The 24,957-nt window shown below is 38.3% G+C and overlaps 1 protein-coding gene across 1 annotated transcript; it reads right to left on the reverse strand.

The window, feature by feature from the left end:
- Positions 1–553: 553 nt before the first annotated feature.
- On the reverse strand, positions 554–24,464 carry LOC117296474 (cytochrome b-245 heavy chain-like). Its single transcript, XM_033779419.1, has 14 exons — positions 24,197–24,464; positions 16,234–16,329; positions 14,850–14,969; positions 14,097–14,342; positions 12,931–13,049; positions 10,097–10,177; positions 8,252–8,378; positions 7,644–7,757; positions 6,423–6,536; positions 5,116–5,237; positions 4,430–4,549; positions 2,863–3,055; positions 1,928–2,052; positions 554–1,097 (listed from the first exon to the last, which is right to left on the reverse strand). The coding sequence occupies exons 1-14, from the start codon at positions 24,239–24,241 to the stop codon at positions 974–976; spliced, it is 1,746 nt and encodes a 581-aa protein (XP_033635310.1). The 5' UTR covers positions 24,242–24,464; the 3' UTR covers positions 554–973.
- Between the last annotated feature and the right edge of the window lie 493 nt (positions 24,465–24,957).

Raw genomic sequence — 24,957 nt, forward strand, 5'->3', positions numbered from 1 at the left:
CCTTATTTTACACTAAGAGATTTTTACACTATACATTTTGTTTTTAAACTAACAACGCATAGGTGCTATAAAACCTTTGAAAAAGTATATTACACTTCACAAAATACAATAATTATTATTTAAACCAATATTTAACTGAAATAGCCTTCATTTTTTAAATAAGTACTTTCAGGCATTGCTACCTATTTTTGTTTTTTACAGTAGCTTTGCATTTTACTTGCCCAGACACATTTTAGTAGCCCAGCAGCCGATTTCACAAAACGCTTGGATTAACCCCATCCCTTAGGATGGGTTCAATGCGTCGTAACGTCTATGGATACGGAAATTACGGAACAAACAGATTATTCCTAAAAATGAAGTTCAACTCACAGACTAAAACGACGGTCTAAAACAACTGTTTTGAGTAAGCATTGCTTGAAGCTTTGCAAGTGGTGTGGAAAAATAGGAAGAAACTATATCATTGTACATTTATTGTGTGTGAGTGTTGGCTCTAAAAAGAGCAGGTTTGGTCTCGACGTTTCGAGCAGTTTACCCTGCTCGTCTTCAGGAGAATGACGACGAGCAGAGTATACTGTTCGAAACGTCGAGACCAAACCGGCTTTTTTAAGAGCAAACACTCACCCAAAAGAAACTTTTCTTTAGCCTTCAACATTTATCGCACGTTGAGATGTGATGCTCACAAGCTTATAGTAGTTTTTATTAGACAATGTGCTCCAGCCACTGCCATTTTTGTTCAATGGCAAATTGAAAAAATAATCATTTATTTAAAGGATAAAACCGAGTATTCAGATTGTAAGTAATGGCCCCATCTAAGCATTAATGCACAGTGCAGTTGATAACATGGATTTTTCTTGTGAAAATCACGTGCAAGGGACCCAAACTGCGTAACGTTATAAGGTTTAAGTCTCCATCGTCTCTGCTCTAAAAGCATCTTATAAGTCCTTAAAGGAGTCAAGGATTTTAAAGACAATCTTTAGAAGTTCTCTTTGTTATAGAAGAACTTTGCCCCTCCACTAATGCTGGAGTGTTTGTTAGAACACTTGTGTAGCACCTGGGATAGAACCTTGGGTCCGCAGAAGAAGACACCAACACTTTTACTGCGGGAAGAAAGTGTAAAATCATCAGTTATCTTGAAATTGAGACGGCTCCATTTTAAGTTTATCTTCCTTAAAGGCGGTGGACACTATTGGTAATTACTCAAAATAATTATCAGCATAAAACCCTACTTGGTGATGAGTAATGGGGAGAGGTTGATAGTATAAAACGTTGTGAGAAACGGCTCCCCCTGAAGTGACGTAGTTTTCGAGAAAGAAGTAATTTTCCACGAATTTGATTTCGAGACCTCAAGTTTAGAATTTGAGGTCTCGAAATCAACCATTTAAACGCACACAACTTCATGTGACAATGGTGTTTTTTCTTTCATAGTTATCTCGCAACTCCGACGACCAATTAAGCTCAAATTTTCACAGGTTTGTTATTTTATGCATATGTTGAGATACACCAAGTGAGAAGACTGGTCTTTGACAATTACCAATAGTGTCCAGTGTCTTTAAAGGGAAGGTACACGTTTGGTAATTGTCAAAGACCAATCTTCTCACTTGGTGTTACCCAATAATTATTAGCATAAAAAACAAGCCTGTGAACATTTGAGCTAAGTTGGTCATCGAAAGTGCATGAAAATGATGAGAGAAAAAAAACACATTTATTGGACGAATTTGTGTGCTTTCAGATAAGAATAAAAGACTTCTTCTAGAAGTCTTTTAATATTTTAGTGAGAAATTACCTCTTTCTCAAAAACGGAGACTTCAGAGGGATTCGTTTCCCACTACATGTATTCCGATGCTCGTTACCAAGTCAGTTTTTAAGTTAATATTAATTTTATATAAAAACCCTAACATCACCCTAACGAAATCCAATAGATCCTTACCCAGGGTTTTCTTCAGCAATGACCTTGAAGATGTCATCCCATTTTGGACGGCCATAGTTAGTCTTCTGTCTAAGACCAGTAATGGCATCAACTTCTTCCTCTTCTTGAAGGTAGATATTCTTAGCCTATAAACAAAAGATGAACCTCATGTTATTTTAAATATTATCTATTAATTTCGATTTACGATTTATTGTTAGATTTCTAATTAATCAGAGATCGAAGAATGAATCACAAACAAGAAAGTCTAAAATTATTTAAAAAAATACTTGAAATTGGAGAATCAACCTCAGTTGAAGAAATTTAATCTGAAATTTAAAATTTAATCTGTTAATATTGACAAAATAAATCTTTAAAAAAATTGGAGAAAAAATGAAGAATTTATCACAAATCGATGATGAATAATCCCAAAAATGAACTATACTAATCAGTCCGAGTCCAGTTTTCATTGGTAAGACTTTGTCAGCTGCACCCACATCACCTCGGACCAATCAAAACACAGATATAGAAAGATTACGTCACTGCACGTTTATCCAATGAAATTATTGTATCCATTTAAATCACTGGTTATGAAAAGCAAGTGCCTGTCGGATAAAGACAGGGGACCAGTCTACATTAAAGGCAGTTGACACTATTGGTATTTACCCAAAATAATTTTTAGCATAAATCCTTACTTGGTAATGAGTAATGGGGAGAGGTTGATAGTTTAAAACATTGTGATAAATGGCTCCCTCTGAAGTGACGTAGTTTTCTAGACAGAAAGCACACTACTTCGTTTGACGAGGGTGTTTTTTTCTTTCATCGTTATCTCGCATCTTCGATGACCAATTGAGCTCAAATTTTCACAGGTTTGTTATTTTATGTATATGTTGAGATACACCAAGTGAGAATACTGGTCTTTGAACATTACCAATAGTGTCCAGTGTCTTTAAACATACCTGTTTGTTGTTCCATCCTCTGGTCAAGTAGATGTTATAATTCAAGAAGTCCGCTTTGCCCTGCTCAATCATATGATTCTCCAAGGAATCCAGTAGTTCCGAGAACCACTCGAAGGCATTGGTGTCAGGGCAGATCCAGAAAAAGTAGACCTTCTTGAGTTTGAGTTCGTAGTCTGGAGACATGCTCTGGTGCCTGAATAAACAGTCAAAACAGGAGAGTCGGCATATGAAAACTTTTTTTTTTTTTGCAACTCGCCAGGCACAAACGGCCTGAAGGCATCTTCAAGGTTTGGGCTACAATCAACTTACGTTTCCAGGGACCGTTACCACCTACTCTTGGGGCTGGAACAGTGTTACCCCCTTTACATTCATACGGTAGTATAAGCACAACTACAGCCCTATAAACACAGCCAGGGTAAGAGCTTTCCATTGTTAATATTATACACTTAATATCTTCACCATTGCACCCATATACATATTATTTTGTGCATACTGTTCAAATAATAATTTTTATATAACACCCAAGCAGATCCTTGCCATTTGATTGGAGGATTGTCCGTCACGTGATAGCAAATAAAAGTACCATTGCACGCTGAGTCACTCGCCGTGCTTTTTCGTTCCATCCGAAAAGTACCATTGCACGCTGGCACGCTGCCAGCGTGCAATGGTACTTTTCGGATGGAACGAAAAAGCTGAGTAAAAACATCACTGCGTGCGCGTGTCTTTGGTAACGCAGCAGGTGTTACTGCAAGAAGGCATAGTAAAATTACTAGCATTCGGCTTCTACAGTTGAAATTGTTTGTTTTGAAAGTTGTTTCTTTCAATCAAAATGACAAAGTTCTACTTGGATGTTATATAAAACAAATAATGAATGTTTTTCATTCGTGCAATGGTGCGAATTATGTTCATTCGTTGAAAGCTGGAATGTTCCATTCACCTCGGCTCCGCCTCGTTGAATAGTATACACATAATGAATGTTTATGAGTGCAATGGTGCGAATATGTTCATGAGTTGAAAGATGGAATGTTCTATTCAACGAGGCGGAGCCGAGTTGAATGGAACATTCCAGCTTTCAACGAGTGAACATATTCGCACCATTGCACGAATGAAAAACATTCATTATTTGTTTAATATAACATCCAAGTAGAACTTTGTCATTTTGATTGAAAGAAACAACTTTCAAAACAAACAATTTCAACTGTAGAAGCCGAATGCTAGTAATTTTACTATGCCTTCTTGCAGTAACACCTGCATGCTGCGTTACCAAAGACACGCGCACGCAGTGATGTTTTTACTCAGCTTTTTCGTTCCATCCGAAAAGTACCATTGCACGCTGGCAGCGTGCCAGCGTGCAATGGTACTTTTCGGATGGAACGAAAAAGCACGGCGAGTGACTCAGCGTGCAATGGTACTTTTATTTGCTACCACGTGACGGACAATCCTCCAATCAAATGGCAACGATCTGCTTGGGTGTTATATAAAACATTCCATCTTTCAACTCATGAACATATTCGCACCATTGCACTCATAAACATTCATTATGTGTATAATATGATAATAAACTGACCAGATGGATCGCAGAATAGATGCAAATGGAGTGACTCCAATGCCCGCACCAACACACACTGCAGTCTGGTATTTAAACACATCTAGACTTGCAGTACCAAATGGTCCATCAACTGCAACCCTGTAAGAAGAATATGAAAGAGATATCAACTATGACGAATTTAAAAAAAACCCAAAGTATTTAAACAAGAAATTATCAAAATGAGCTCATTATGAACTCAAGGTTTGCGTGAAACTGATGATTTTTTTGCCCAACGTCCATTTTGAAAGAAGCTTTTCCATCAGATAGGCCTACATGTTAATTCGGTTTGTAGTTATCAACATTTAAAGTGGATAGAAATGACTGTTTGGATCAAATCCTCTGTTCTGTGAAAAACTTCAGTTTTAATGAGATACCTTTGGCAATGTTTGCTGTTATACTTTGAAGGGTCTGGGTACAAAAACACAAACGTCCACGGATTTACATTAAACGAATACACGGTTTGGAGATAGTGATAGTCTTCTCACTTGGTGCATCTCAACATATTATGCATAAAATAACAAACCTGTTACTTCACAGGTCGCCGTTTCTCACAATGTTTTAGACTATCAACAGCTCTCCAATGCTAGCTACCAAATAAGTTTTTGTGCTAACAATTATTTGAGTAACTTCCAATAGTATCCAGTGTTAATAACTCTGCGCTATACCTTGCAAGATCGTCAGCAGACTCAGTGTTGGTCTTAGCGTCAGCTCCCATTGCCTTCCAAAGGTCTGTAGTCCAGTCTCCCACAGTGCGGATATGAACGCTGAAAAAGTCATCCTCTGGCGCCTGATCAAAACAAGATTAAAAAAAAAAAAATTGTGTAATAAAAATGTGTTATAATAAATAAAGAAAGGGAACAAATTTTATGAATATAATGGCGTCGAGGGTCTCTCATCACCGGGGAGGCGCTTTAAGTTGCTCCTGATTAAAAGATTGTCGCGGGTTCGAACCCACAAGTTTGTTTACATCTTGGTCCCTTTGTGTTGTGTCAGGAACTCGCTAGCCAACGTTTGCAGAGAGATCATTTTCTGTACTATCTATAGCCTTTTTAACTCCACTGCAGGAGGACAATCTCCTCACCATTTGTTCATTTCACTATTTATCCTGCGCTGTTTGTTGCCAATCAATGCCCCTATACATTCTCTGTATATGGCCCCAAAATGTGGAATAAGCTTCCTGCACAGATCAGAAACGCCAGCTTGCTCACCTCATTGAAGACACTGCATAGAGCTCACCTGTTTAACCGTTCAACTGTGCCTCCCCAACGCCTTTAGAACAAACTTTGTATTTTGGCGCTCTAAAGTGACCTTTGATTGATTGATCGATTGATTGACAGGCGTACGACCCAGCGGCGGAGGAGGCAACTGCGCTTCAACAGATACCTCATAATCTACTTCTGAGGTCTCGAAATCAAATTCAAATATTTTAGTGGAAAATTACTTGTTTCTCAAAAACTTACGTTACTTCAGATGGGGTCGTTTCTTGTCAAGTAAGTTTTTATGCTAACAATTATTTTGAGTAATTGCCAATACTGCCTTTAAGGCAGTGGACACTATTGGTAATTGTCAAAATTCAGTCTTCTCACTTGGTGTATCTCAACATAATTATGCATAAAATAACAAACCTGTGAAAATTTGAGCTCAATCGGTCGTTTAAGTTGCGAGATAATAATGAAAAAAAAAACGCCCTTGTCACACGAAGTTGTGTGCTTTCAGATGCTTGATTTCGAGACCTCAAATTCTGAATCAGAGGTCTCGAAATCAAATTCGTGGAAAATTACTTCTTTCTCGAAAACTATGTTACTTCAGCCGTTTCTCGCAATGTTTCATACCATCAACAGCTCCCCATTACTTGTTACCAAGTAAGGTTTTATGCTAATAGTTATTTTGAGTAATTACCAATAGTGTCCACTGTCTTTAAACCAGGCCCAAACTAATGAAATTAATTGTAGTTTACAAAAATGAAACTTACGGACGTGAGGGTAAATGGATGCCACTGGATGTGTGAGATTGGTGGGCACTTGAGGAAGATGTACTGCCCAGACAACATCTTGAAGCCGTACTTCTTCATCTGCAGCTCAATCACCTGTAAATTAAATAAGTAAAGTCTCAGTGACATAATTGGTCTTTGTGACCTTAACAATATGTACGTCTTTGTGACATTTTGGTCTTTGTGGCCGTCTTTTTTATCTTGTTGATACCGTAATCCGAGTAACCGAGAAATGTTGTCTTAGTGACAGGGTATGCAACTTTGCCTAGAAAAAAAAAAAAAAAAATAATAATAATAATAATAATAATAATAATAATAAGGATATTTATATTGCGCAGTGACCTATATAAATACACTGTACTGCGCATTACAAGGAATACAAACAAATGCAGAGAAAAATGAAAAAAAAAAAAAAAAAAATACACAAACAGAGCAAGAATGAATTAAATGGGTGAAGTAAACCATTTTCCCCCCTTTTTACTTTGATTTAAATACATTAAAGAAGAAGAAGGGTGCTAATACAAGGAAGGAGATTGTTCCAAAGATTTGGAGCGGCGTATACAAATGCCCGATCACCTAAGGAAGCCCTTGGTTTCCTTGATGGGTGAGACAACAATGTGTGGTCTTGCGACAGATGGTTATTTTCAATTCAGGAGCAGGATGGAAATTAAATTTGAGCTAATCTGAACTTATGCTTTTATGCCTCAAGTTTTGATGTGCGATGTTGTGAAGAAAATAAATCTCTGAAAGAAGGATTACTTGTCAGGGTGGACATTTTTTATTATGGTATTCGTTGAATCCTTTTATTGTTAGGTTATTGACCTGACAACAATGGTATCCAATATAATGTTGGGTTAACACGTTTTTATTGAAATTAATTTTGGGGTGAAAAATGAAAAAGTTCCTTTAAAGAGCGGGATTTGAACCCGCCACCTCCAGATTAACGAGTGGTTTACCAAATGAGCTATTTATATACACTCTAAAAACTCCTGGGTCAGAATTGACCCGGATTCCGAGTCAAAATCACCGCTTTTAACCAAATATCTGGTCACAATGACACGGATTCCGGGTTACATTGACACGGATTCCGGGTCAAACAGACCCAGAAATGGGTCTGGCCTCCTGTGACACAAATCCGGACAATTCTGACCCGGGAGTTTTCAGAGTGTAGACCTATTTATTAGAAGTAACTTTCTCCGTCACCTTTGAAGGATGTTTGACGACTTTGACGAGTTGAACTTTCTGGCAGCTGCGAGCAAATCGAATAGTTCTCTCGAGAATGTACAGGGCTATCGGACCAATAACCCACATCCAACTCTGAAAGGTGAACAAACACCCGATTAATAAACTATGTTGCAAGGTGAAGAGAAAAACACAAAATCAGGAAGTTGAGCCCTAAAAAACACAAGTATTAACAGCCCCCATGGGATTGTGTTGGATCTGAAAAGAACACACAATATCAACCTCTACCCTCGCAAGTACCCATTTATACCCCTGAGTGAAGAGAAGCAATTAGAGTAAAGAATATTCCCCCAGGACCCAAGCATCAGGACCGGGATTCGAACCCACTCCGATGACTTTCCACCTGAAGTTGAATGGGAGACTTACGGGACGCTTGGCGGCAGCAGACTCACCAGGTAAAATCAATTGTTCTTGGTAATGTGCGCACGTTCAGAACTACGTAAACAATTGAAACTTACCTGGTAAGTCTGCTGCCACCTAGCGTTTCAAAGTCTCTCATTCGATCCTCTTAACCACTCGGCCATGACACCCTATACAATTAGATTTGGTCAGGTACTTTTTCTACTCACCGCAGCGCTGCCGTCTACGAATACCGGGTATGGACACGGCTGTGCTTCTGGGGCCCACGTATCTGGAATGTTCTTGCAGAGGGTGATGTTGTGGTCCGCTAAGTTTGACTGAGAACGAATTATGCCCCTGGAAAATAAGAGCAACAGAGGTTTTTTTAACTTTGGTTCGGGGATCGAGTATAAGTAGGCCTATATACCTTTACATAAAACAAGAATGACACAAGGCCTGTGGTCTTTTTTCACAAAGCACGTAGGACTATTCCTAGGAGATATTACAAAAAACTGAAGGCTAGTCCTGAGTTAACCTAGTCCTAACTCGAGATAAGACTAGTCTTATCTCTTTGTGAAATCTACCCCAGAAGGGACATTAAAGGAAAACGTTGCCTTGGATCGGTCGAGTTGGTCTTTGAAAAGCGTTTGTAACCGTTCGTTATAAAATGCATTATGGTTAGAAACATGTGTTTAAAGTAGAATGCAATGATCCACACAAACATGCCTCGAATTTGCACGGTTTTCCTGTTATCTCGTTGACTTACACAGTCGGCCATTTATGGGAGTCAAAATTTTGACTCCCATAAGTGGCCGACCGTGTTATGGGAGTCAAAATTTTGACTCCCATAAATGGCCGACCGTGATAGTTCGTAAAATAAAAGGAAAACCACGCAATTTCGGGGCAAATTTCGGGATCATTGTATTCTACTTTTAAAACATCTTCCTAACCATTCATTTTATAACAAACGGTTACCAAACGCTTTTCGGCCGATCCAAGGCAACGTGTTCCTACAAGCGTTAGGTTCCGTATGGTCCGTGTTACGGTGCTATGCAAAGTGTGATATCACAATACAAATCACTGTAATGCTGATAACTTAAAGTGAATCTTTTATTAGTGAAATCGAGAACTGATGGTAGCTTAAAGAGACATGTTGCCTTGGAATGGGCGATTTAGGTTAAAAGTGATTGAAGGTTAATCCACAAGAGGGCCATTTCAGGTAGTGGTGCAGTCATTATCAAAAAGGCAAAGCACTTCAATAACACATATACTTGGAGACAAATCTACCAACATTTTGAAGGCTAACATTTACCCATTCAGCATGAATTGCTTCAAAAAACTTCACAAAAATATCCTCCAGATTAAATTTCTGCGGTGAACAGCAACTCCACTGGTGTCTTTCTCGGGTTTTCCCCGAAGTGGTTTTAAAGGCAACGGTCACCTTTGGTAACTGTCAAAACCTGCCGTCGATTTCACCAAACTCTTCCTAACTTAGGATTAATCTGAGGACTTAGGACGGGTTCAGTTCCGTAGCCAAATACGTAGGACGCATTGAACCCATCCTAAGTTAGGATGGGTTACTTAGGATGGGATTAATCACAGTATTCTCACATGGTGTTTGCCAAAGCACAAAATAACAAACCTGTGAAATTTTGGGCTAAGTCATCGACGTTGGAACAGAATAAAGAAAATACACCTTTGTTGCACAACTTGTTGTGCTTTCAGATGCTCCATAAAAGGCTTAAGGCCTGAAGTCTGTTATTATTTGAATGAGAATTAATTACCCCTTTTTCAAAAAATACGTTTACTTCATGGGGCTCTGTTTCTCACAATGTTTTATGCTATCAGGTCTCTATTGCTTGTTACAAAGTAAGATTTTATGCTAAACATTTTTTGTTTAGTATGACCAGTGACCTTTACAGAGTAATGTTTTACAAAGTCATAGTAAGATCTCAGGACCGTTCATTGCTCCATATAAATGTTTCAAAAACAACAGGTATCGGGTTTCAGGAATAGAAAGTAACTTCATTGAAATGAAGGAAATCGCGTGGTGAGATGTTTGTTATTTTACTCACCCAGTTCCGTGAACAAGTATCATACCGTAATACACGATGAACAAATGGTGGGTGATCCAGAAAGTCTCGAAGTATGAACGCCTGTCAAGAAAACAAATAATAATAATAACATTAACTTAGTGTGAATTAGTACAGTTCATACCTAATGATTCGGCACATTTGAAAGAAGTATAATATATTAATTTTGTTTTTTACCCATACACCGATGTGTGTTAGCACTGTATACTCGGTACTTTCCCGAGGCCTGTGAAAAAATATCACAGGCATGTTACTCGGGTGGGATTCGAACCCACGACCCTTGCAATTCTAGAGCAGTGTCTACCAACTAGACTACCGAGGTTGCCCGGCAGCTAGAGGCAATCCTATGTTTTGGCAAGTAAGTATAATATAACAAACAAAGAACACCAAATGTTTTTGAGCTGCATCATTCAATTAAAGGAATTAAGGTACGGGAAGTAAAAAGTAAAACTGCAAGCAGTCTGTGTACCCAGGTTTCAGAATACTTCCACAAATACAGTGAGGATTAACATAAGGTTCGACACTTTCACTTTCTATATGAAAATCACAGTAGTTTCCAGCATATCACAACCATTAGGTATAACTTTGGTTATTGACAAAGACCACTTGGTGTATCCAAATATATGCAGAAATACTTGCAAAAATTTGGGCTCAATTGGGGGGGGGGGGGGGGGGGTTCGGAAATTACCCCTTTATCTAAACCTACATTACCAAAATGGTATCACTTATAACAATGTTTTAGTATCAACAGCTCTCAAGTGCTCTTACCAAGTAGTTTTTTTATCATGGTCAATACTACAAAAAGTACACCATGTCTTTAAAGGAACACGTTGCCTTGGATTGGACGAGTTGGTTTTATAAAAAAGTGTTTGTAACCGTTTGTTATAAAATATATATTATTGAAATAATTTTTACAAGTAGAATAATAACAATAATAATAATGAGAACTTATAAAGCGCACAAATCCATCAAAGCGCTCATGGCGCTTAATACAAAGAATAATATTTACATGTACAATGACCAAAATTGAAACGTAAGCCTAAGCTAAGACGAAATCCAGAACATGTTAAAGAGAAATACAATACACATGCAATATCAAAGGATGCAATGATCCACACAAATTTGCCTCGAAATTGCGTGGTTTTCCTTTCACAGTGCGAACTAACACGGTCGGCCATTTATGGGGGTCAAAGATTTGACTCCCATAAATGGTCGCCCGTGTTAGTCGACGAGGTAAAAGGAACACCGTGCAATTTCGAGGCATGTTTGTGTGGATCATTGTATTCTACTTTTACAACATCTTTCTAACCATTTATGCTTTTTATAACAAACGGTTATAAACGCTTTTTATAGACCAACTCGTCCGATCCGAGGCAATGTATTCCTTTAACACTGTATTTCCAACATGAGTAGGCAAAATATAATTATTGACATTCCCAAGTTTCAAAACCAAAGTAGAATCGAAACAAATACTCCACACGTATCCTCCAATGAACTTCACTATTCTTTCATTTTCATTGTGTAATTATAGACAAACAAAACAAACGAACAGACAAATAAACAAGCCATATTATTCTACTCCGCTTTCAAGCTGTCAAAAAAAAACCAATAATGTCATATTCATTTTAGAGATAATACTGGTGTTACAGTCCAGTATGATGACATACGTATTTTCTTGTATGCATGTCGTCAGACACACAAGGCCTGCAGGCAACTTCAAGGTGTGGGCTACAATTATTCTTTTTCCAGAGGATATAGGCTTTGGTATCATCAATCCGAAGCCTGGCCGGTAAAGCAGAAGGCACTACCTCCCCAATGTTACGTAGCGAGCCAGTGTCACGACCGTGATTCGAACCCACACTCTTCTGATCAAACACCAGAGCTTGAATCCGGTGCTCTTAAAGGCAGTGGACGCGATTGGTAATTACTCAAAATAATTATAAGCATAAAACCTTTCTTGGTGACGAGTAATGGGGAGAGGTCGATGGTATAAAACATTGTGAGAAACGGCTTCCTCTGAAGTGCTACAGTTTTCGAGAAAGAAGTAATTTTCCACGAATTTGATTTCGAGACCTCAGATTTAGAACTTGAGGTCTCTAAATCAACCATCTAAACGCACACTACTTCGTGTGACAAGGGTGTTTTATTCTTTCATTATTATCTCGCAACTTCGATGACCGATTGAGCTCAAATTTTCACAGGTTGGTTATTTTATGTATATGTTGAGATACACCAAGTAAGAAGACTGGTCTGTGACAATTACCAATAGTGTCCACTGCCTTTAACCGCTCGGCCATGACACACAAACTAATTCGGAGACAGAGATGTGTGAGAACAGCATTTTATTTCTCTCAAACATGTTTTTGTGTCTTCATGACGCTCTTTTGCATGGTAATTGAGGAAGCAATACTGTTATTTAGTTAGAGATTAACCAAAATTAATATTCTTTATCCCCGATGCAAATTTAACAGCTCTTATAGTTAGAGATTAGTATTGTTATTGCCAACAGTTGTCTATGTATATCCTAGGGAAACCTTCTTAAAGGATTTCTTTTAATGAGAAGATGCATTTCATAATCACTCTTAAAGGCACTAGAACACTATTGGTAATTACTCAAAATAATTATTAGCATAAAAACTTGTCCGACAGGGGTACTGTTCTTTTCTTCCATTATTATCTCGCAACTTCGACGACCAATCGAGCTCAAATTTTCACAGGTTTGTTAATTATTGTATGCATTATGTTGAGAATACTGGTCTTTGTGAGAAGACTGGTCTTTGACAATTACCAATAGTGTCCAGTGCCTTTAAACTTACCGGATAAATTCTGTTGCTGATGAAAACATTATGATGAAGACCAATGTAAGGACGACCCCAGACCATCCAGCGATAGGGATGACTCCTTGAAGAATGAGACCGAACCCGAAAGGAAGTCCCTGAGGGTGGAAGGAACACCATATAAGGAAAGTAAAGGACGGATACATATAGAACTCGGGGAAGGGTATAAACCAATCTTTAAGACCATCCAGCGATGGGATGACGCCTTGAAGAATCAGACCAAACACAAATGGGAGTCCCTAAGGAAAGTAAAAGTCTGATACACAAAACTTGAAAAAGTGCAGAAGCGTAGTGCCTCGACATGAATAAAAAAAACTAATTGTGTATAAAAAATATACACGCTAAATACTGGGTATCGTACACTACAATAGAGAGATTTTGTGGCAGCATTACGCTTCCGTAGGAAAGGGTAAAACAAAATTTTTCATTTTTCTTTATTCTTTACCCCATGCAACATAGACCTTATCGCAAATACCAATGCGCAAGCGCAGACTGTTGAATGAGGTGCATTGTGGGATATATATGGATCAAATTTGGATACCAGCAAGACCACGATGCACCTAATTCCAAGCTTTACGCGCGCGCCCCGGTATTTGCGAAAAGGTCAATTAACATCTGTTCATGTTTGATTTGAAAAGGGATGACAAGGAAACGAGATAATAGAATGTTAACTTTTAGATTTGGGAGGGGAAAACCCTTGGTTGGGAAAACCACCACATTAAGGTAGGGTATAAACCTCATCAACATTCAAGGCCCTGAGGTGGGATTCGAACCCGAAGGCTTGGAAATGAGCCACTAAGCCAACCCGATCCTCGCTGCTAAAACTAGGATTCGAACGGCTTCTATAGCAATCGGGGCGATCTCGGTGGTCTAGGTGGTATGACACTACTCTAGATGACCGAAAGTTATGGGTTCGAATCCCACCCGAGTAATATGTCTGTGAATCTTGCTCACATATAACTCAGAGACAAATACATATAGTATACCACACATCGGTGTAGTGAAAGAAAAACTATAAAATTAGTATAAAATTAGTTGCTAAAACCGCGCAATCGTATCACCACTGGGAATGAGGTTGAGATATCTTGGAATTAAATGTTTACTAAATTAATTGAAAAACTGAAATTGAATTGCCCAAAACCCACCCTGTTGTCAAACTGTATAGGGTTGAGCCACGTCCCTCCTTCCTTGTCCGGCAGGTCCCTCAGGGTGCATGATAGGGTCACAGGGCCATCACCGCATCGACCAAACCGGAAGTGATTGTAGAGGTTCCGGAAGTTGAAGAAGTGAGCGATGACGTGCACTATGTTCAGCAGGAGAATCATGTAAGCAAGTGTCTTGTGAAAGGTTATGTTCTTGTCCAGTTGGCGACGGACGCTGCGTCGGCAGAGCTGTGGAAATTTTGAGATCAAAACAACAGATTATTGAACATAAGAAGGTTTGTGCAATGGACGCCATTTTAGTAAGCAACTTTAGCTCCTGATACAACAACAGATCAGTACATTGGGAGGATCATGTAAGCAAGTGTCTTATGGAATGTGATGCTCTTGTCGAGTTGGCGACAGACGCTGTGACGACAGAGATGTGGAAGTTTTAAGATAAGACCAAAAGCTCATTGAAAACGGGCTAAAAGGTATGTGCACCTGACGCCATTTTAGTAAGCGTCTCTCCTGGTAGAGCAACATATCAAGACAGTAGGAGGATCATAGAAATTGTCTCATGGAATGTGATGTTCTTGTCGAGTTGGCGACGGACGCTTCGACGACAGAGCTATGGGCATTTGATATACTACCAAAAGATTATGGAACATAGGTTAAAGGTTTCATGTGCACAGGACGCCGTTTTAGTAAGCATCTATCTTGATAAAACAACATTCTCTTTTTTTTCAAATGTCTTACCGTGTTCGTCTCACATGATCCTCTGAAGAAGGAGATGAGATTGCGGCACACTGGTAGGAGGATCAGCATGCTGTTCAGATTCAGGCACGCCCCACATGCCTTGGCTATAGACACGCCCAGCTGGAAAGAGGAAACGTATGGGTGCGTTCGTTTAGCTTCCCTGGGTCTACCCCGTGGTGCTCACTCGGGTGTGCCCACCTGACAAGAGCTAAACGAACGATCACACTCGCCGCTCTTGCAGTTACGTCATGTACCTGGGGCGAGCCCCCAAGTGACCCACTCCACAAGCAGGGCACTGGGGGCTGACCCGGGTGAGCCCCTGGAATGACGTCAAAGCTATTCGAAGGCACCGGGGGAAGACCGGGGTCAACCCAGGGAAGCTAAACGAACGCACCCATTACGTCATCAACAATGATTGTTGTGTGTTATTGTACATGCAACGTTAACCCACAAGTTTTCTTTTACTAAATGTCGGACGGAACAATAGTCCATTCAGCAGAAAATTATCCCTTCAGAAGCATTGGTGGCCATGACGCGAGAATAATTGCTTATGATGTGTGCCCGAACCTTAAATATTGACGTCAATATTCACGATTAGTGCATCCAAAGGGCAAATGTTTAACAAAATATTTGCGATTTTGGGAACAAATTTACGCAAACAATCACGATTTGTGCCTCCTTATTGCCAATATTTACGTAAATATTCACGATTCAACTGAGCTACAGTCCTATAAAAATGCGGTCTCCTAATTTGTCAATATTTTGTTCGGTAGGTGCCAGTCAGAAGCCATACAACCGTTAACTGCCATAATATAGCCAGGGATCACACCCAAGTTTACGATAAAACACGGATCACTTGGAAAGAGATGCCACTTTTGACTTCAGATTAAAAAAAAAAAAATTGTTGTTCTTACAAATCCTGTGTAATATACATTAAAGGCAGTGGACACTATTGGTAATAACTCAAAATAATTATTAGCATAAAACCTTACTTGGTAACAAGTAATGGGGAGAGGTTGATAGTATAAATCATTGTGAGAAACGGCTCCCTCTGAAGGGACATAGTTTTCAAGAAAGACGTAATTTTCCACGAATTTGATTTCGAGACCTCACAATTTGGAATTTGAGGTCTCGAAATCAAGCATCTGAAAGCACACAACTTCATGTGACAAGTTTTTTTTTCTTCTTTCATTATTATCTCGCAACTCCGACGACCAATTGAGCTAAAATTTTCACAGGTTGGTTATTTTATGCATATGTTGAGGTACACCAAGTGAGAAGACTGGTCTTTGACAATTACCAATAGTGTCCCCTGTCTTTAAATGAAGGAAACAAAATCGTAACAGAAATGTCTTGGGGGTGTAAGGAGAAGGTGTTAACGTACCCCAGTGATGTGTCTGATGTAGAAATACTGAGGTCCAAACTCGTAGGTCCAAAACACCCGCATCCAGTACCCCACATTGGCACCTAGCCATAGTAACTGTAAAATAAATACACAATTGAATAATCAAGGTAAAAGTAATCACTAAAGTAATTATGAATGGTTTATGAATGGTTTATTTATTTATTTAAAAATGCCATCGCAGCATACCGCTGAATTGCGACATAATTTACAATCATTAAAAATATTACAATAATGATTAAAAAGCTTTACAATATAAAATACTTAGTGAACATTTGATGAACAAAACTTAAAAAAAATGTACAAACAGTTTGACTACATTTATATACAATTAAGACCAGGAAATCTAGCAATATATTAAAAATGGTTTTAAGAGTTCAGGAGCTTGGTGAGGTAGGGCAGGAGCTTGGTGAGGTAGGGCAGGGGGCTATTTTGGAATATGTTGGTTTTACAGTTAAACAAACCAAACTTGGCTCTTTGGCGCAGTTGCATGGACGAGTTGTTTACAGACGCAGGGAACCACCTCGAAAATATTACAGAAGCGCTTGCCTTCTCTGCAAATTGATGGCAGAGTTTGATTCTTCGAGACTGGAGGGAGTCTAATTCAATACAACTTAAAATCCCACCTATTCAAACAAGCATACTCACACAGTCCTCAGTCCTAATTTGTCCTTCTCTCCTCAATCAAGCGTCATGAGCGCTTTCTTTAGGCAGATAACGGCGCTCTATTAAGTGTTCTTTTTTATTATTATCAATGTTAATTGTTAGCGTGAAAACGTTCTTGGTAACGAGCAATGGAGAGCTGTTGATAAAAAAATTGTGAAAAACCGCTCCATCTGATGAAGTACCATAACTTTTGAGAAATTTTTATGTCATCATTAAAGAAGCAATATTATTACAATACTTCAGACCTGATGCCCTTTTGGGCATCTAAAAGCACACAGATTTGTGCAACAGGGAGGTTTTTTATTTCATTGTTCTCTCGCAACTAAAACCAATTGGGTCAAAATTTTCACAGATTTGTTATTTTATGTTATCATTTGTTGGGATAGGCCTACAGTGAATACTGGTCTTTGACAAATAACACCAAAATTGTCTAGTGCCTTTATGAACAGGTGTACATCATTAACCGTTCACTGCACCAAGCATGTATTATTCTTTCATTGTTTAATGTTATTGTCTTTGCAGAAATTTGTGTTATTTTAACATCCTATGATCGGCTAATTTTGGTTCTCTGTTCGGTGTTTATTACGTGATAGCATAAGTGGTGTCAATTTAACACCACAGTTTTTGCAGGGTAGTGTTTTATTTTGACGACCCATTCAAAACTCATTCCAACAAGTAGATCGATTTATGGAGTTCCTATTTCCGGGATTGATGAAGAGCCAATAAAACGGAAATGTGTAGGCTGATTTTGAAGGACAAATGCCCGAATAGAACGAACCAACGAACATGGCAATGACGAGGCATGTTCGGTGTGTAAATAAATAACTTGGCTGACGAGCGAAGTGGAAAGTTGTTATAAAGGGTTTTGATACCTTTTTATAGGTCAGGTTTTTGGCCATGACATGAATCCCCGTGCACTCACTGTAAACGAAGATGTATGTAATATAACTAACGTGTAGAAATGTTAGCTTCATTATAAGTCAGCAAGTTTTAAAGGCGGTAATTACTCAAACACAATTGGTAATTACTCAAACTATTCATTAGCATAAAACCTTTGACGAGTAATGTGGAGCTGTTGATAGTATAAAACATTGTGAGAAACAGCTCCCTCTGAAGTGATGTAGTTTTCGAGAAAGAAGTAATTTTTCACGAATTTAATTTCGAGACCTCAGGTTTAGAATTTGAGGTCTCGAAATCAAGCATCTGAAAGCACACAACTTCGTGTGACAAAAGTTTTTTTTTTCTTCTTTCATTATTATCTCGCAACTTCGACGACCGATTGAGCTCACATTTTCACAGGTTTGCTATTTTATGCATATTGTGAGATACACCAAGTGAAAAGACTGGTCTTTGACATTAATTACCAATAGTGTCCACTGTCTTAAAGAGGGGAAAAAGGGAGTCACAGAGCAATGTTTTCAGGGGAGTCGCGTAAATCCGTTGTACATGCTAAAATTACTTTAGTGAAATTGCTTAATACTCATTTAAAAAAAAACTGCAAACCATCCGCAGGGAAATCATTCTACTATCATCATCTTTATACCGTGACCCAGTTTATGTAAATCTGTGGGCGTTTGTGTTTTGTGTCGTACAAAGAACTCAAACACTTAAAAGAATGCACACTGCAAAAACTTGGGGTTAAAGTTATCTGTTAATCAAAATAATGTGAAGGCATGGATTTTATGGATTGTTTGAAATCGTGTCAAGGCAGGCAAGATACTGCGGTTTTAACAATGGTCACAATGGGACATTTTGAATATTGTGTCTTAATTTACACACAAGTTCAAGTGTTATAAAGCAACAGTGCAAGCAAAAGACTTACATACGCATAACATAACATATCCGTGAACAATTCAGCTCAATTGTTTTTCATCAGAGTTGCAAGAGAATAATGCAAGGAAAAAAAACCTAACTGCACATTAAGATGCCTAATAAATGCTTCAGGCATACAGTATTAAGTGAGTAATTACCTCTTGGTAAAAAAAAAATACGTCACTTCACAGGGAGCCATTTCTCAAAATGTTTTGTACTAGTAACATCTTCCAATTCCTCATTTACCAAGAAAGTTTTCATGCTAAAACTATTTTGAGCAATTACCAAAGGTTTCTATATAGTGCATTGTGTTTTTTGTATTAGATAGCACAAAATGTGCCTGCAGGAAGTCCAGGACCCATAGCTCTCGTGTAAACATGTAGTGTCAGAAGTTACACGGTACATACTATAAGGAAAATAGTATTTCCTCTAGCACTGAATGCATTGTTAGAAAGGAACTGCAGGGTGCCAATAATAAAGAGGATTACCTCTCCGTTAAATATCTTTGTTGTCGACGAGGAAGTACTTGGCTTTTATTTACTGAAGAATGGTCAACTTCATACGAGTTCTTAAACTAATGGTTACTTATTGTGTTCTTGGCTGTTCTTTAGTCTTGTACGTGTGATGTTGGTTTTCAGCCAGTTTGTATTATAATCATGTCAAGATCCAGAGTTTCAAGAAAGAAACTGTTTCGGTAAACAGGAACAAGTTGAAATGGGTGTTTTAAGTACGTTCCCTTAGTCTTATATTATATTTTGTATCCAAAGGCAAATCAAACAGTGTTCCTTTACGTTTTGCAGTGCCAAGTTTTGTTGTTGAATTGTAAATAATAGTTGTAATAGTAACCGAATTTAATACGTGCATTTTCCCAAAGATTACAAAGCGCCAGGTATTAATTTTAGTACAAGGTGAGTGGGACTAAGTTTAGAATTATGAAACCTAATCCTTAGCACCATGTACTTGTTTACAAGGTGCTTTGGAGAAATAGGCTGCCAATCTAGGCAGAAACACGGGGTGAACCCCTTCTCTTGAGCACTTGGTTATTTCACATGCGTTACACAACACAAACTGTTATGTATCTCAAAAAAGAAATGAACTGAGCTTTGAACTTGAAGTTATTCCTAGAATGTAAAGTTTCACCGATTGTGTATCAACTTCAAAATACCGGGGAGTGAAGTGGGTTCCCTCCGTCGTCAACTCACCAACAAACTAATCATGTGGAACATAAGAGCCATTTTGACAACCTATAATAGCGTTGTTACATTCGTAATTCTGAACTCGATGACACAATTTTCCTGACCCCAATATTCTTTCAAAGACTGTTGTTCCAGGTGACCATGCAGTTTTTTTATAGAAATGTTATGGCACCACGCAAGTCTGGTGTCCTTTGAAATCGCTGCCATACATTTCCCATAATAAAAAAAAAATTACATTTCACGGCTCGGTAAACATGTTCACCAAGTCTACGGTACTTTATATTCTACACTCCAGACAAGTTGCCATGTTGCCATGTGTGATAGAGTCCCTGTAATAATGCAATGGTTTCGTTATAATGCAATGTTACGAATGGACACTATTGGTAATTGTCAAAGACCAGTCTTCTCACTTGCTGCATTTCAACATACGCATAATAAAATTAAAAAATGTTGGTATTATGAATAGATTGAAACAGATTGAAATATTTTCTACCGCAAAAGATTTTGTTAACTTTATACAATGCATTCATTCTTTCATATTTAAATTACGCAATATTATCCTGGGGTCACGGAAAGGCACTATGTAACAAACTTTTACTATTGCAAAAGAAAGCCGTTAGAGTTATTACAAAAGCCAATTATCTTTCTCATTCAGCTCCTATATTTGCCGAACTTAAAGTGCTCAAATTTAATGACCTGTATCGTCTGAACTTGGGTAAATTCATGTTCAAGAACAAATACCGCCTGTTACCTAATAGCTTTAATGAAATGTTTACTTTAGCTTCATCAATACATTCCTATGGTACTCGTAAAGCATTGAAGGGGGATCTGTATGTCAATCACAATAGAACTTCAATTCATAAAAATAGCGTTGTGCAACGAGGAGTAGAATATTGAAATAGTCTTCCCATACATTTTAAGCAGCCTTCTACAATCAGTACATTTTCAAGAAAACTTAAACACTACTTGCTAGATACTTATCTGTAATGCCATCAAAATCTAATGTTGTTCTTTTTAATCGTTTGCTTTGTTTGGTCTCAGCTGTCAGCTTGTGTATACCTGTGTGTCTGTTTTGTCTCTCAAATAAGGAATACTTTGGTACACTAGTAGTAATCGGCATCTCACCTCACGAAAGCGAGATGTATTTTTTTTTTCTTCATACTGTTGCATTATTTTGTTCTCTGATTTTTATTATCATTGAAATTAGGCAAATTTATGTACAATTTAATCGGCAATCACTCTACCTGTATTTTCGAGAAAAAAACTACAATAACTACTACTCAAATGCATATTCTTTATAACTTTATAATTCATGACATTAATAGTAGGAGTCCATTTAATGATGACTCGCCTTTGTATTGTTTGTAGGCCTACACCTATCGTCTGACCATGTTGTCCCTTGTCTTTGTTTGTGTTCCTTGGTATCATGTTTGTATGTCAATAGGTTAGGGCACAAAAGCATTTTGCTTAACCTTACACCTAAATGTTGTCTTTAAACTACTGCTCATTTATTTTTATTTTTTTGAAGTATTGTGTACCTAATCATACCTCATACGATATTGCTTGTTTTAATTTTGACATAAATGTACGCTATTTTATTATTGTTTTGTATGACAGCATTGAAATAAATGTACTGAATATGAATATAAAATAACAAACCTGTAAACATTTGAGCTCAATTGGTCGTCGAAGTTGTGAGATAATAACGAACGAAAAAAACACCCTTGTCACACGAAGGTGTGTGCGTCTCTATCTGAGGTCTCGAAATCAAATTCGTGGAAAATTACTTCTTTCTCTGAAACTATGGCACTTCGGAGGGAGCCGTTTCTCACAATGTTTTATACCATCAACCTCTCCCTATTACTTGTCCCCAAGAAAGGTTTTATGCTAATAATTATTTGGGGTAACAACCAATAGTGTCCACTGCCTTTAAATGGAGGTGATGACTAACACAGCTACTGTCCCAGTCAGCTAAAAAGTTGCATTTGGGATGGTAAGTGGTGTTGGGAAAACCTCAGAACCTATGATTTTTTTTTCAGACCCTCAAAAATAGAGCTACCCAACTCAAGCACCCGCCTGCTCAACCCTTTGGAATGGTCCAGTCTAGGGTATCAATGTATTTGACTCCCCGAGGGGATTGAGATGATTTTGTTTTCTGACCACGGCTAAGGCCTGGCCTAGGCTCCGTCCGCAAAACTTACCGACGAAGCCTAGGTCGGAGCCTTAGGTCAGAGCCTTAGTCAAAACATAAGTCGGAGTCTAGCCGCAACCTAAGTTGGAACTAAGCCGGGACTCTGGTCGGAGCATCCTCAACCAAGTCAGAGCCTAAGCCGGAGCCGTCGGAGCCTAAGTCGGGACAAAAGCCGCAACCTAAGCTAAAAATACTGGGCAATGATTTATACACAGCAGTATGACTCCCATTATAATGCGTCCAGCAAAGCGTTACAAGTTTTTATAACTGAGCTAAGTCCACTGCACAATTCGAGCTGTTTGCTTAGCCACGGGGAACTCATTTGATTTTGTGAAGTCTTGGTGTGAAAGCCTTTTAGATCTATAACCAATACCATGTGTGAGCATTTCGCCCGTATGGGTTAATTGGTTTTGCTTATACTCGATGGAAGGGTGCATTTTGACGTAAGTCGTATAAAAGATTCGAAACAGGGAAAACGTGGTTGGAACGACCATAACGTAAATGTTTGAAGTTTAAAATTACATAACTTTTCCAATCACAAAGAAACCAATTTCTTTTGAAGACATCTTTTACTTTAGACAGTGTGTTATAAACAGCCAATTTGGAAACGTAGACATAGAATTTGAGATTAAATTCTCATAAAAAAACCTAATGTCATTATAGTTACAAAAACTGCATTTACTTAAAAAAGGTCGTCGTTTCTAACAATGTTTTATACCATCAACAGCTCTCCGAAGCTCTGTATACCAAGTTACTTTGCATGATCATTCTATTTGAGTAAATACCAAAAGTTCACCCTGCCTTAAACTAATTGTTATTAAGTGTTAACATATTACATTAAAAGGGACACGTTGCCTTGGATCGGACGAGTTGGCAGTATAAAAAGCGTTTCTGTATCCGTTCGTTGTAAAATGCATATGGTTAGAAAGAGGTTTTAAAAGTAGAATATAATGATCCACACGAACTTGTCTCGAAATTGCATGGTTTTATGGTTTTCCTTTTACTTTGCGAACTAATAACACGGTCGGCCATTTATGGGGGTCAACAATTTGACTCCAGTAAATGGCCGACCGTTGTTAATCGACGAGGTAAAAAGAAAACCACGCAATTTCGAGGCATATTTGTGTGGATCATTGTATTCTACTTTAAAAACATCTTTCCAACCATATGCATTTTATAGAGAACGGTTACAAACGCTTTTCAAAGACCAACTCGACCAGTCCAGGGCAACCTGTTCCTTTAATTTTGCTGTCACTTATTTATCATTCATTTTGTGAAAAGGGAAGTCGGTCGGGCAAGCACTGTCAGGAAATAGTAATCCTACTATCACCAGCCGACTTCCCGTTAAAGGCAGTAGACACTATTGGTAAATATTTAAAATAATTGTTTGCGTAAAAAACTTACTTGGTGACGAGTAATGGGAGGCTGTTAACATTGTGAGAAACGGCTCCCTCTGAAGTTATAGTTTTCGAGAAAGAAGTGATTTTCCACGAATTTGATTTCGAGACCTCAGAATTAGATTTTGATGTCCCTAAATCAAGCATCTGAAATCACACAACTTTTTTTTACAGGTTTGTTATTTTATGCAATGTCGAGATACACCAACTGTGAAGACTAGTCTTTGACAATTACCAATAGTGCCCAGTGTCTTTAAGCGGTGTCTGGTATGTTGAGAAAATGTTTCAGAAAGGTCCACACTGATGTTTGTCTATCTTTAAAAGAAATGAGATTGGAAGTCTAAGAGAAACATAAAAGATGTTAACATATCTTTAAAATCATGAGCTGGTATGACACTGCTCTGGAATTGCAAAGATCGTGGGTTAATGTTCCACCCGAGCAATAATGTATGCTGCATTTTTTCCACAGAACTCGGCTAAGTTCCGAGTATGTGTTAAAACACATCAGTGTATGTTATGGGTAAAACCAAATGAATATTCTTTATATTATCACCTATGCAAATTTAACATCTATTAAACATTATTTTTGTTGGATTATATTATGAAAACACCTCAATGACCGCGGAAACAACCGAGCCCCCTATCAACAGTTTATAATAGGAAAGTATCAGCTATAAACTCACCAAGAAAATTGTCTTCAGACCCTCATTGATCAACCTATCACCCATGTTGCTTCCAGCACTTCTGAGTCAACCCAGGAAAAAGAGCTTGCAAAGGAATGAGGCTTCCCGGTCTCAGGCCGAGCAGCGTAGATCACTGAAGCTCTCCGTGGGTGTCAGCGCTCCTCTGTACCCGGTGAGTTGAGCGAGTGTTTACTCTCGACGCTAACACCAGCAAATGAAAACTCTACCAGTTAGGCAACCCACTTCAGTTTATGCCAGTCAACGTTTGGTGTGTATAATCATTGAGGTTGGTGGTTATGCTTCCGTGAACTGTGACAACAGTTCAGGTGAAAAGGCATTTCATTTCCGCATATTATCATGACTAGAGGTACGTGTGATGAACTATTATCGTCAATAGTTATTGGACAGTCTAATCTGGTTTTTGTTGCGTATATTTTTTTTTATTCACTCCTTTCAGTAGTATGTCCGATCGGAAAAGTTGAATGAAGAGACCTTCGGCTTTTTGCGTTAAAGGATTCGGGTACCTTTAAAAAATGTCCAAAGATTTACATTAAACTTACAGGGTTTCAAGGTAATGATAGTGGAAAGCTTCCCTTCAAATATTACTTACTGAGGTGCTGTAGTTTTTGAGAAATGAGTAAAACAATGTCATGAAAATACGTTTGTAATTGATTAAAATAATTTTCGTCTCATGAGACGGACATTATTTTCATGAACTTTTTTTTATTACCCATTTCCCCAAACTACAGCACCTCAGCACG

Source organism: Asterias rubens, chromosome 11 (genome assembly GCF_902459465.1).
Source record: "Asterias rubens chromosome 11, eAstRub1.3, whole genome shotgun sequence".
NCBI classification, from domain to species: Eukaryota; Metazoa; Echinodermata; class Asteroidea; order Forcipulatida; family Asteriidae; genus Asterias; species Asterias rubens.

Bases quoted from the DNA above. Each gene is read 5' to 3' on its own strand.
- LOC117296474 (XM_033779419.1), bottom strand. From the start codon at position 24,241: ATGGGTGATAGGTTGATCAATGAGGGTCTGAAGACAATTTTCTTG. The intron at 16,330-24,196 runs GTGAGTTTATAG...TTTATTTTACAG, and splicing joins GTCTGAAGACAATTTTCTTG to TTACTATGGCTAGGTGCCAA. The intron at 5,238-6,422 runs GTAAGTTTCATT...TGTTTTGATCAG, and splicing joins ATCCATTTACCCTCACGTCC to GCGCCAGAGGATGACTTTTT.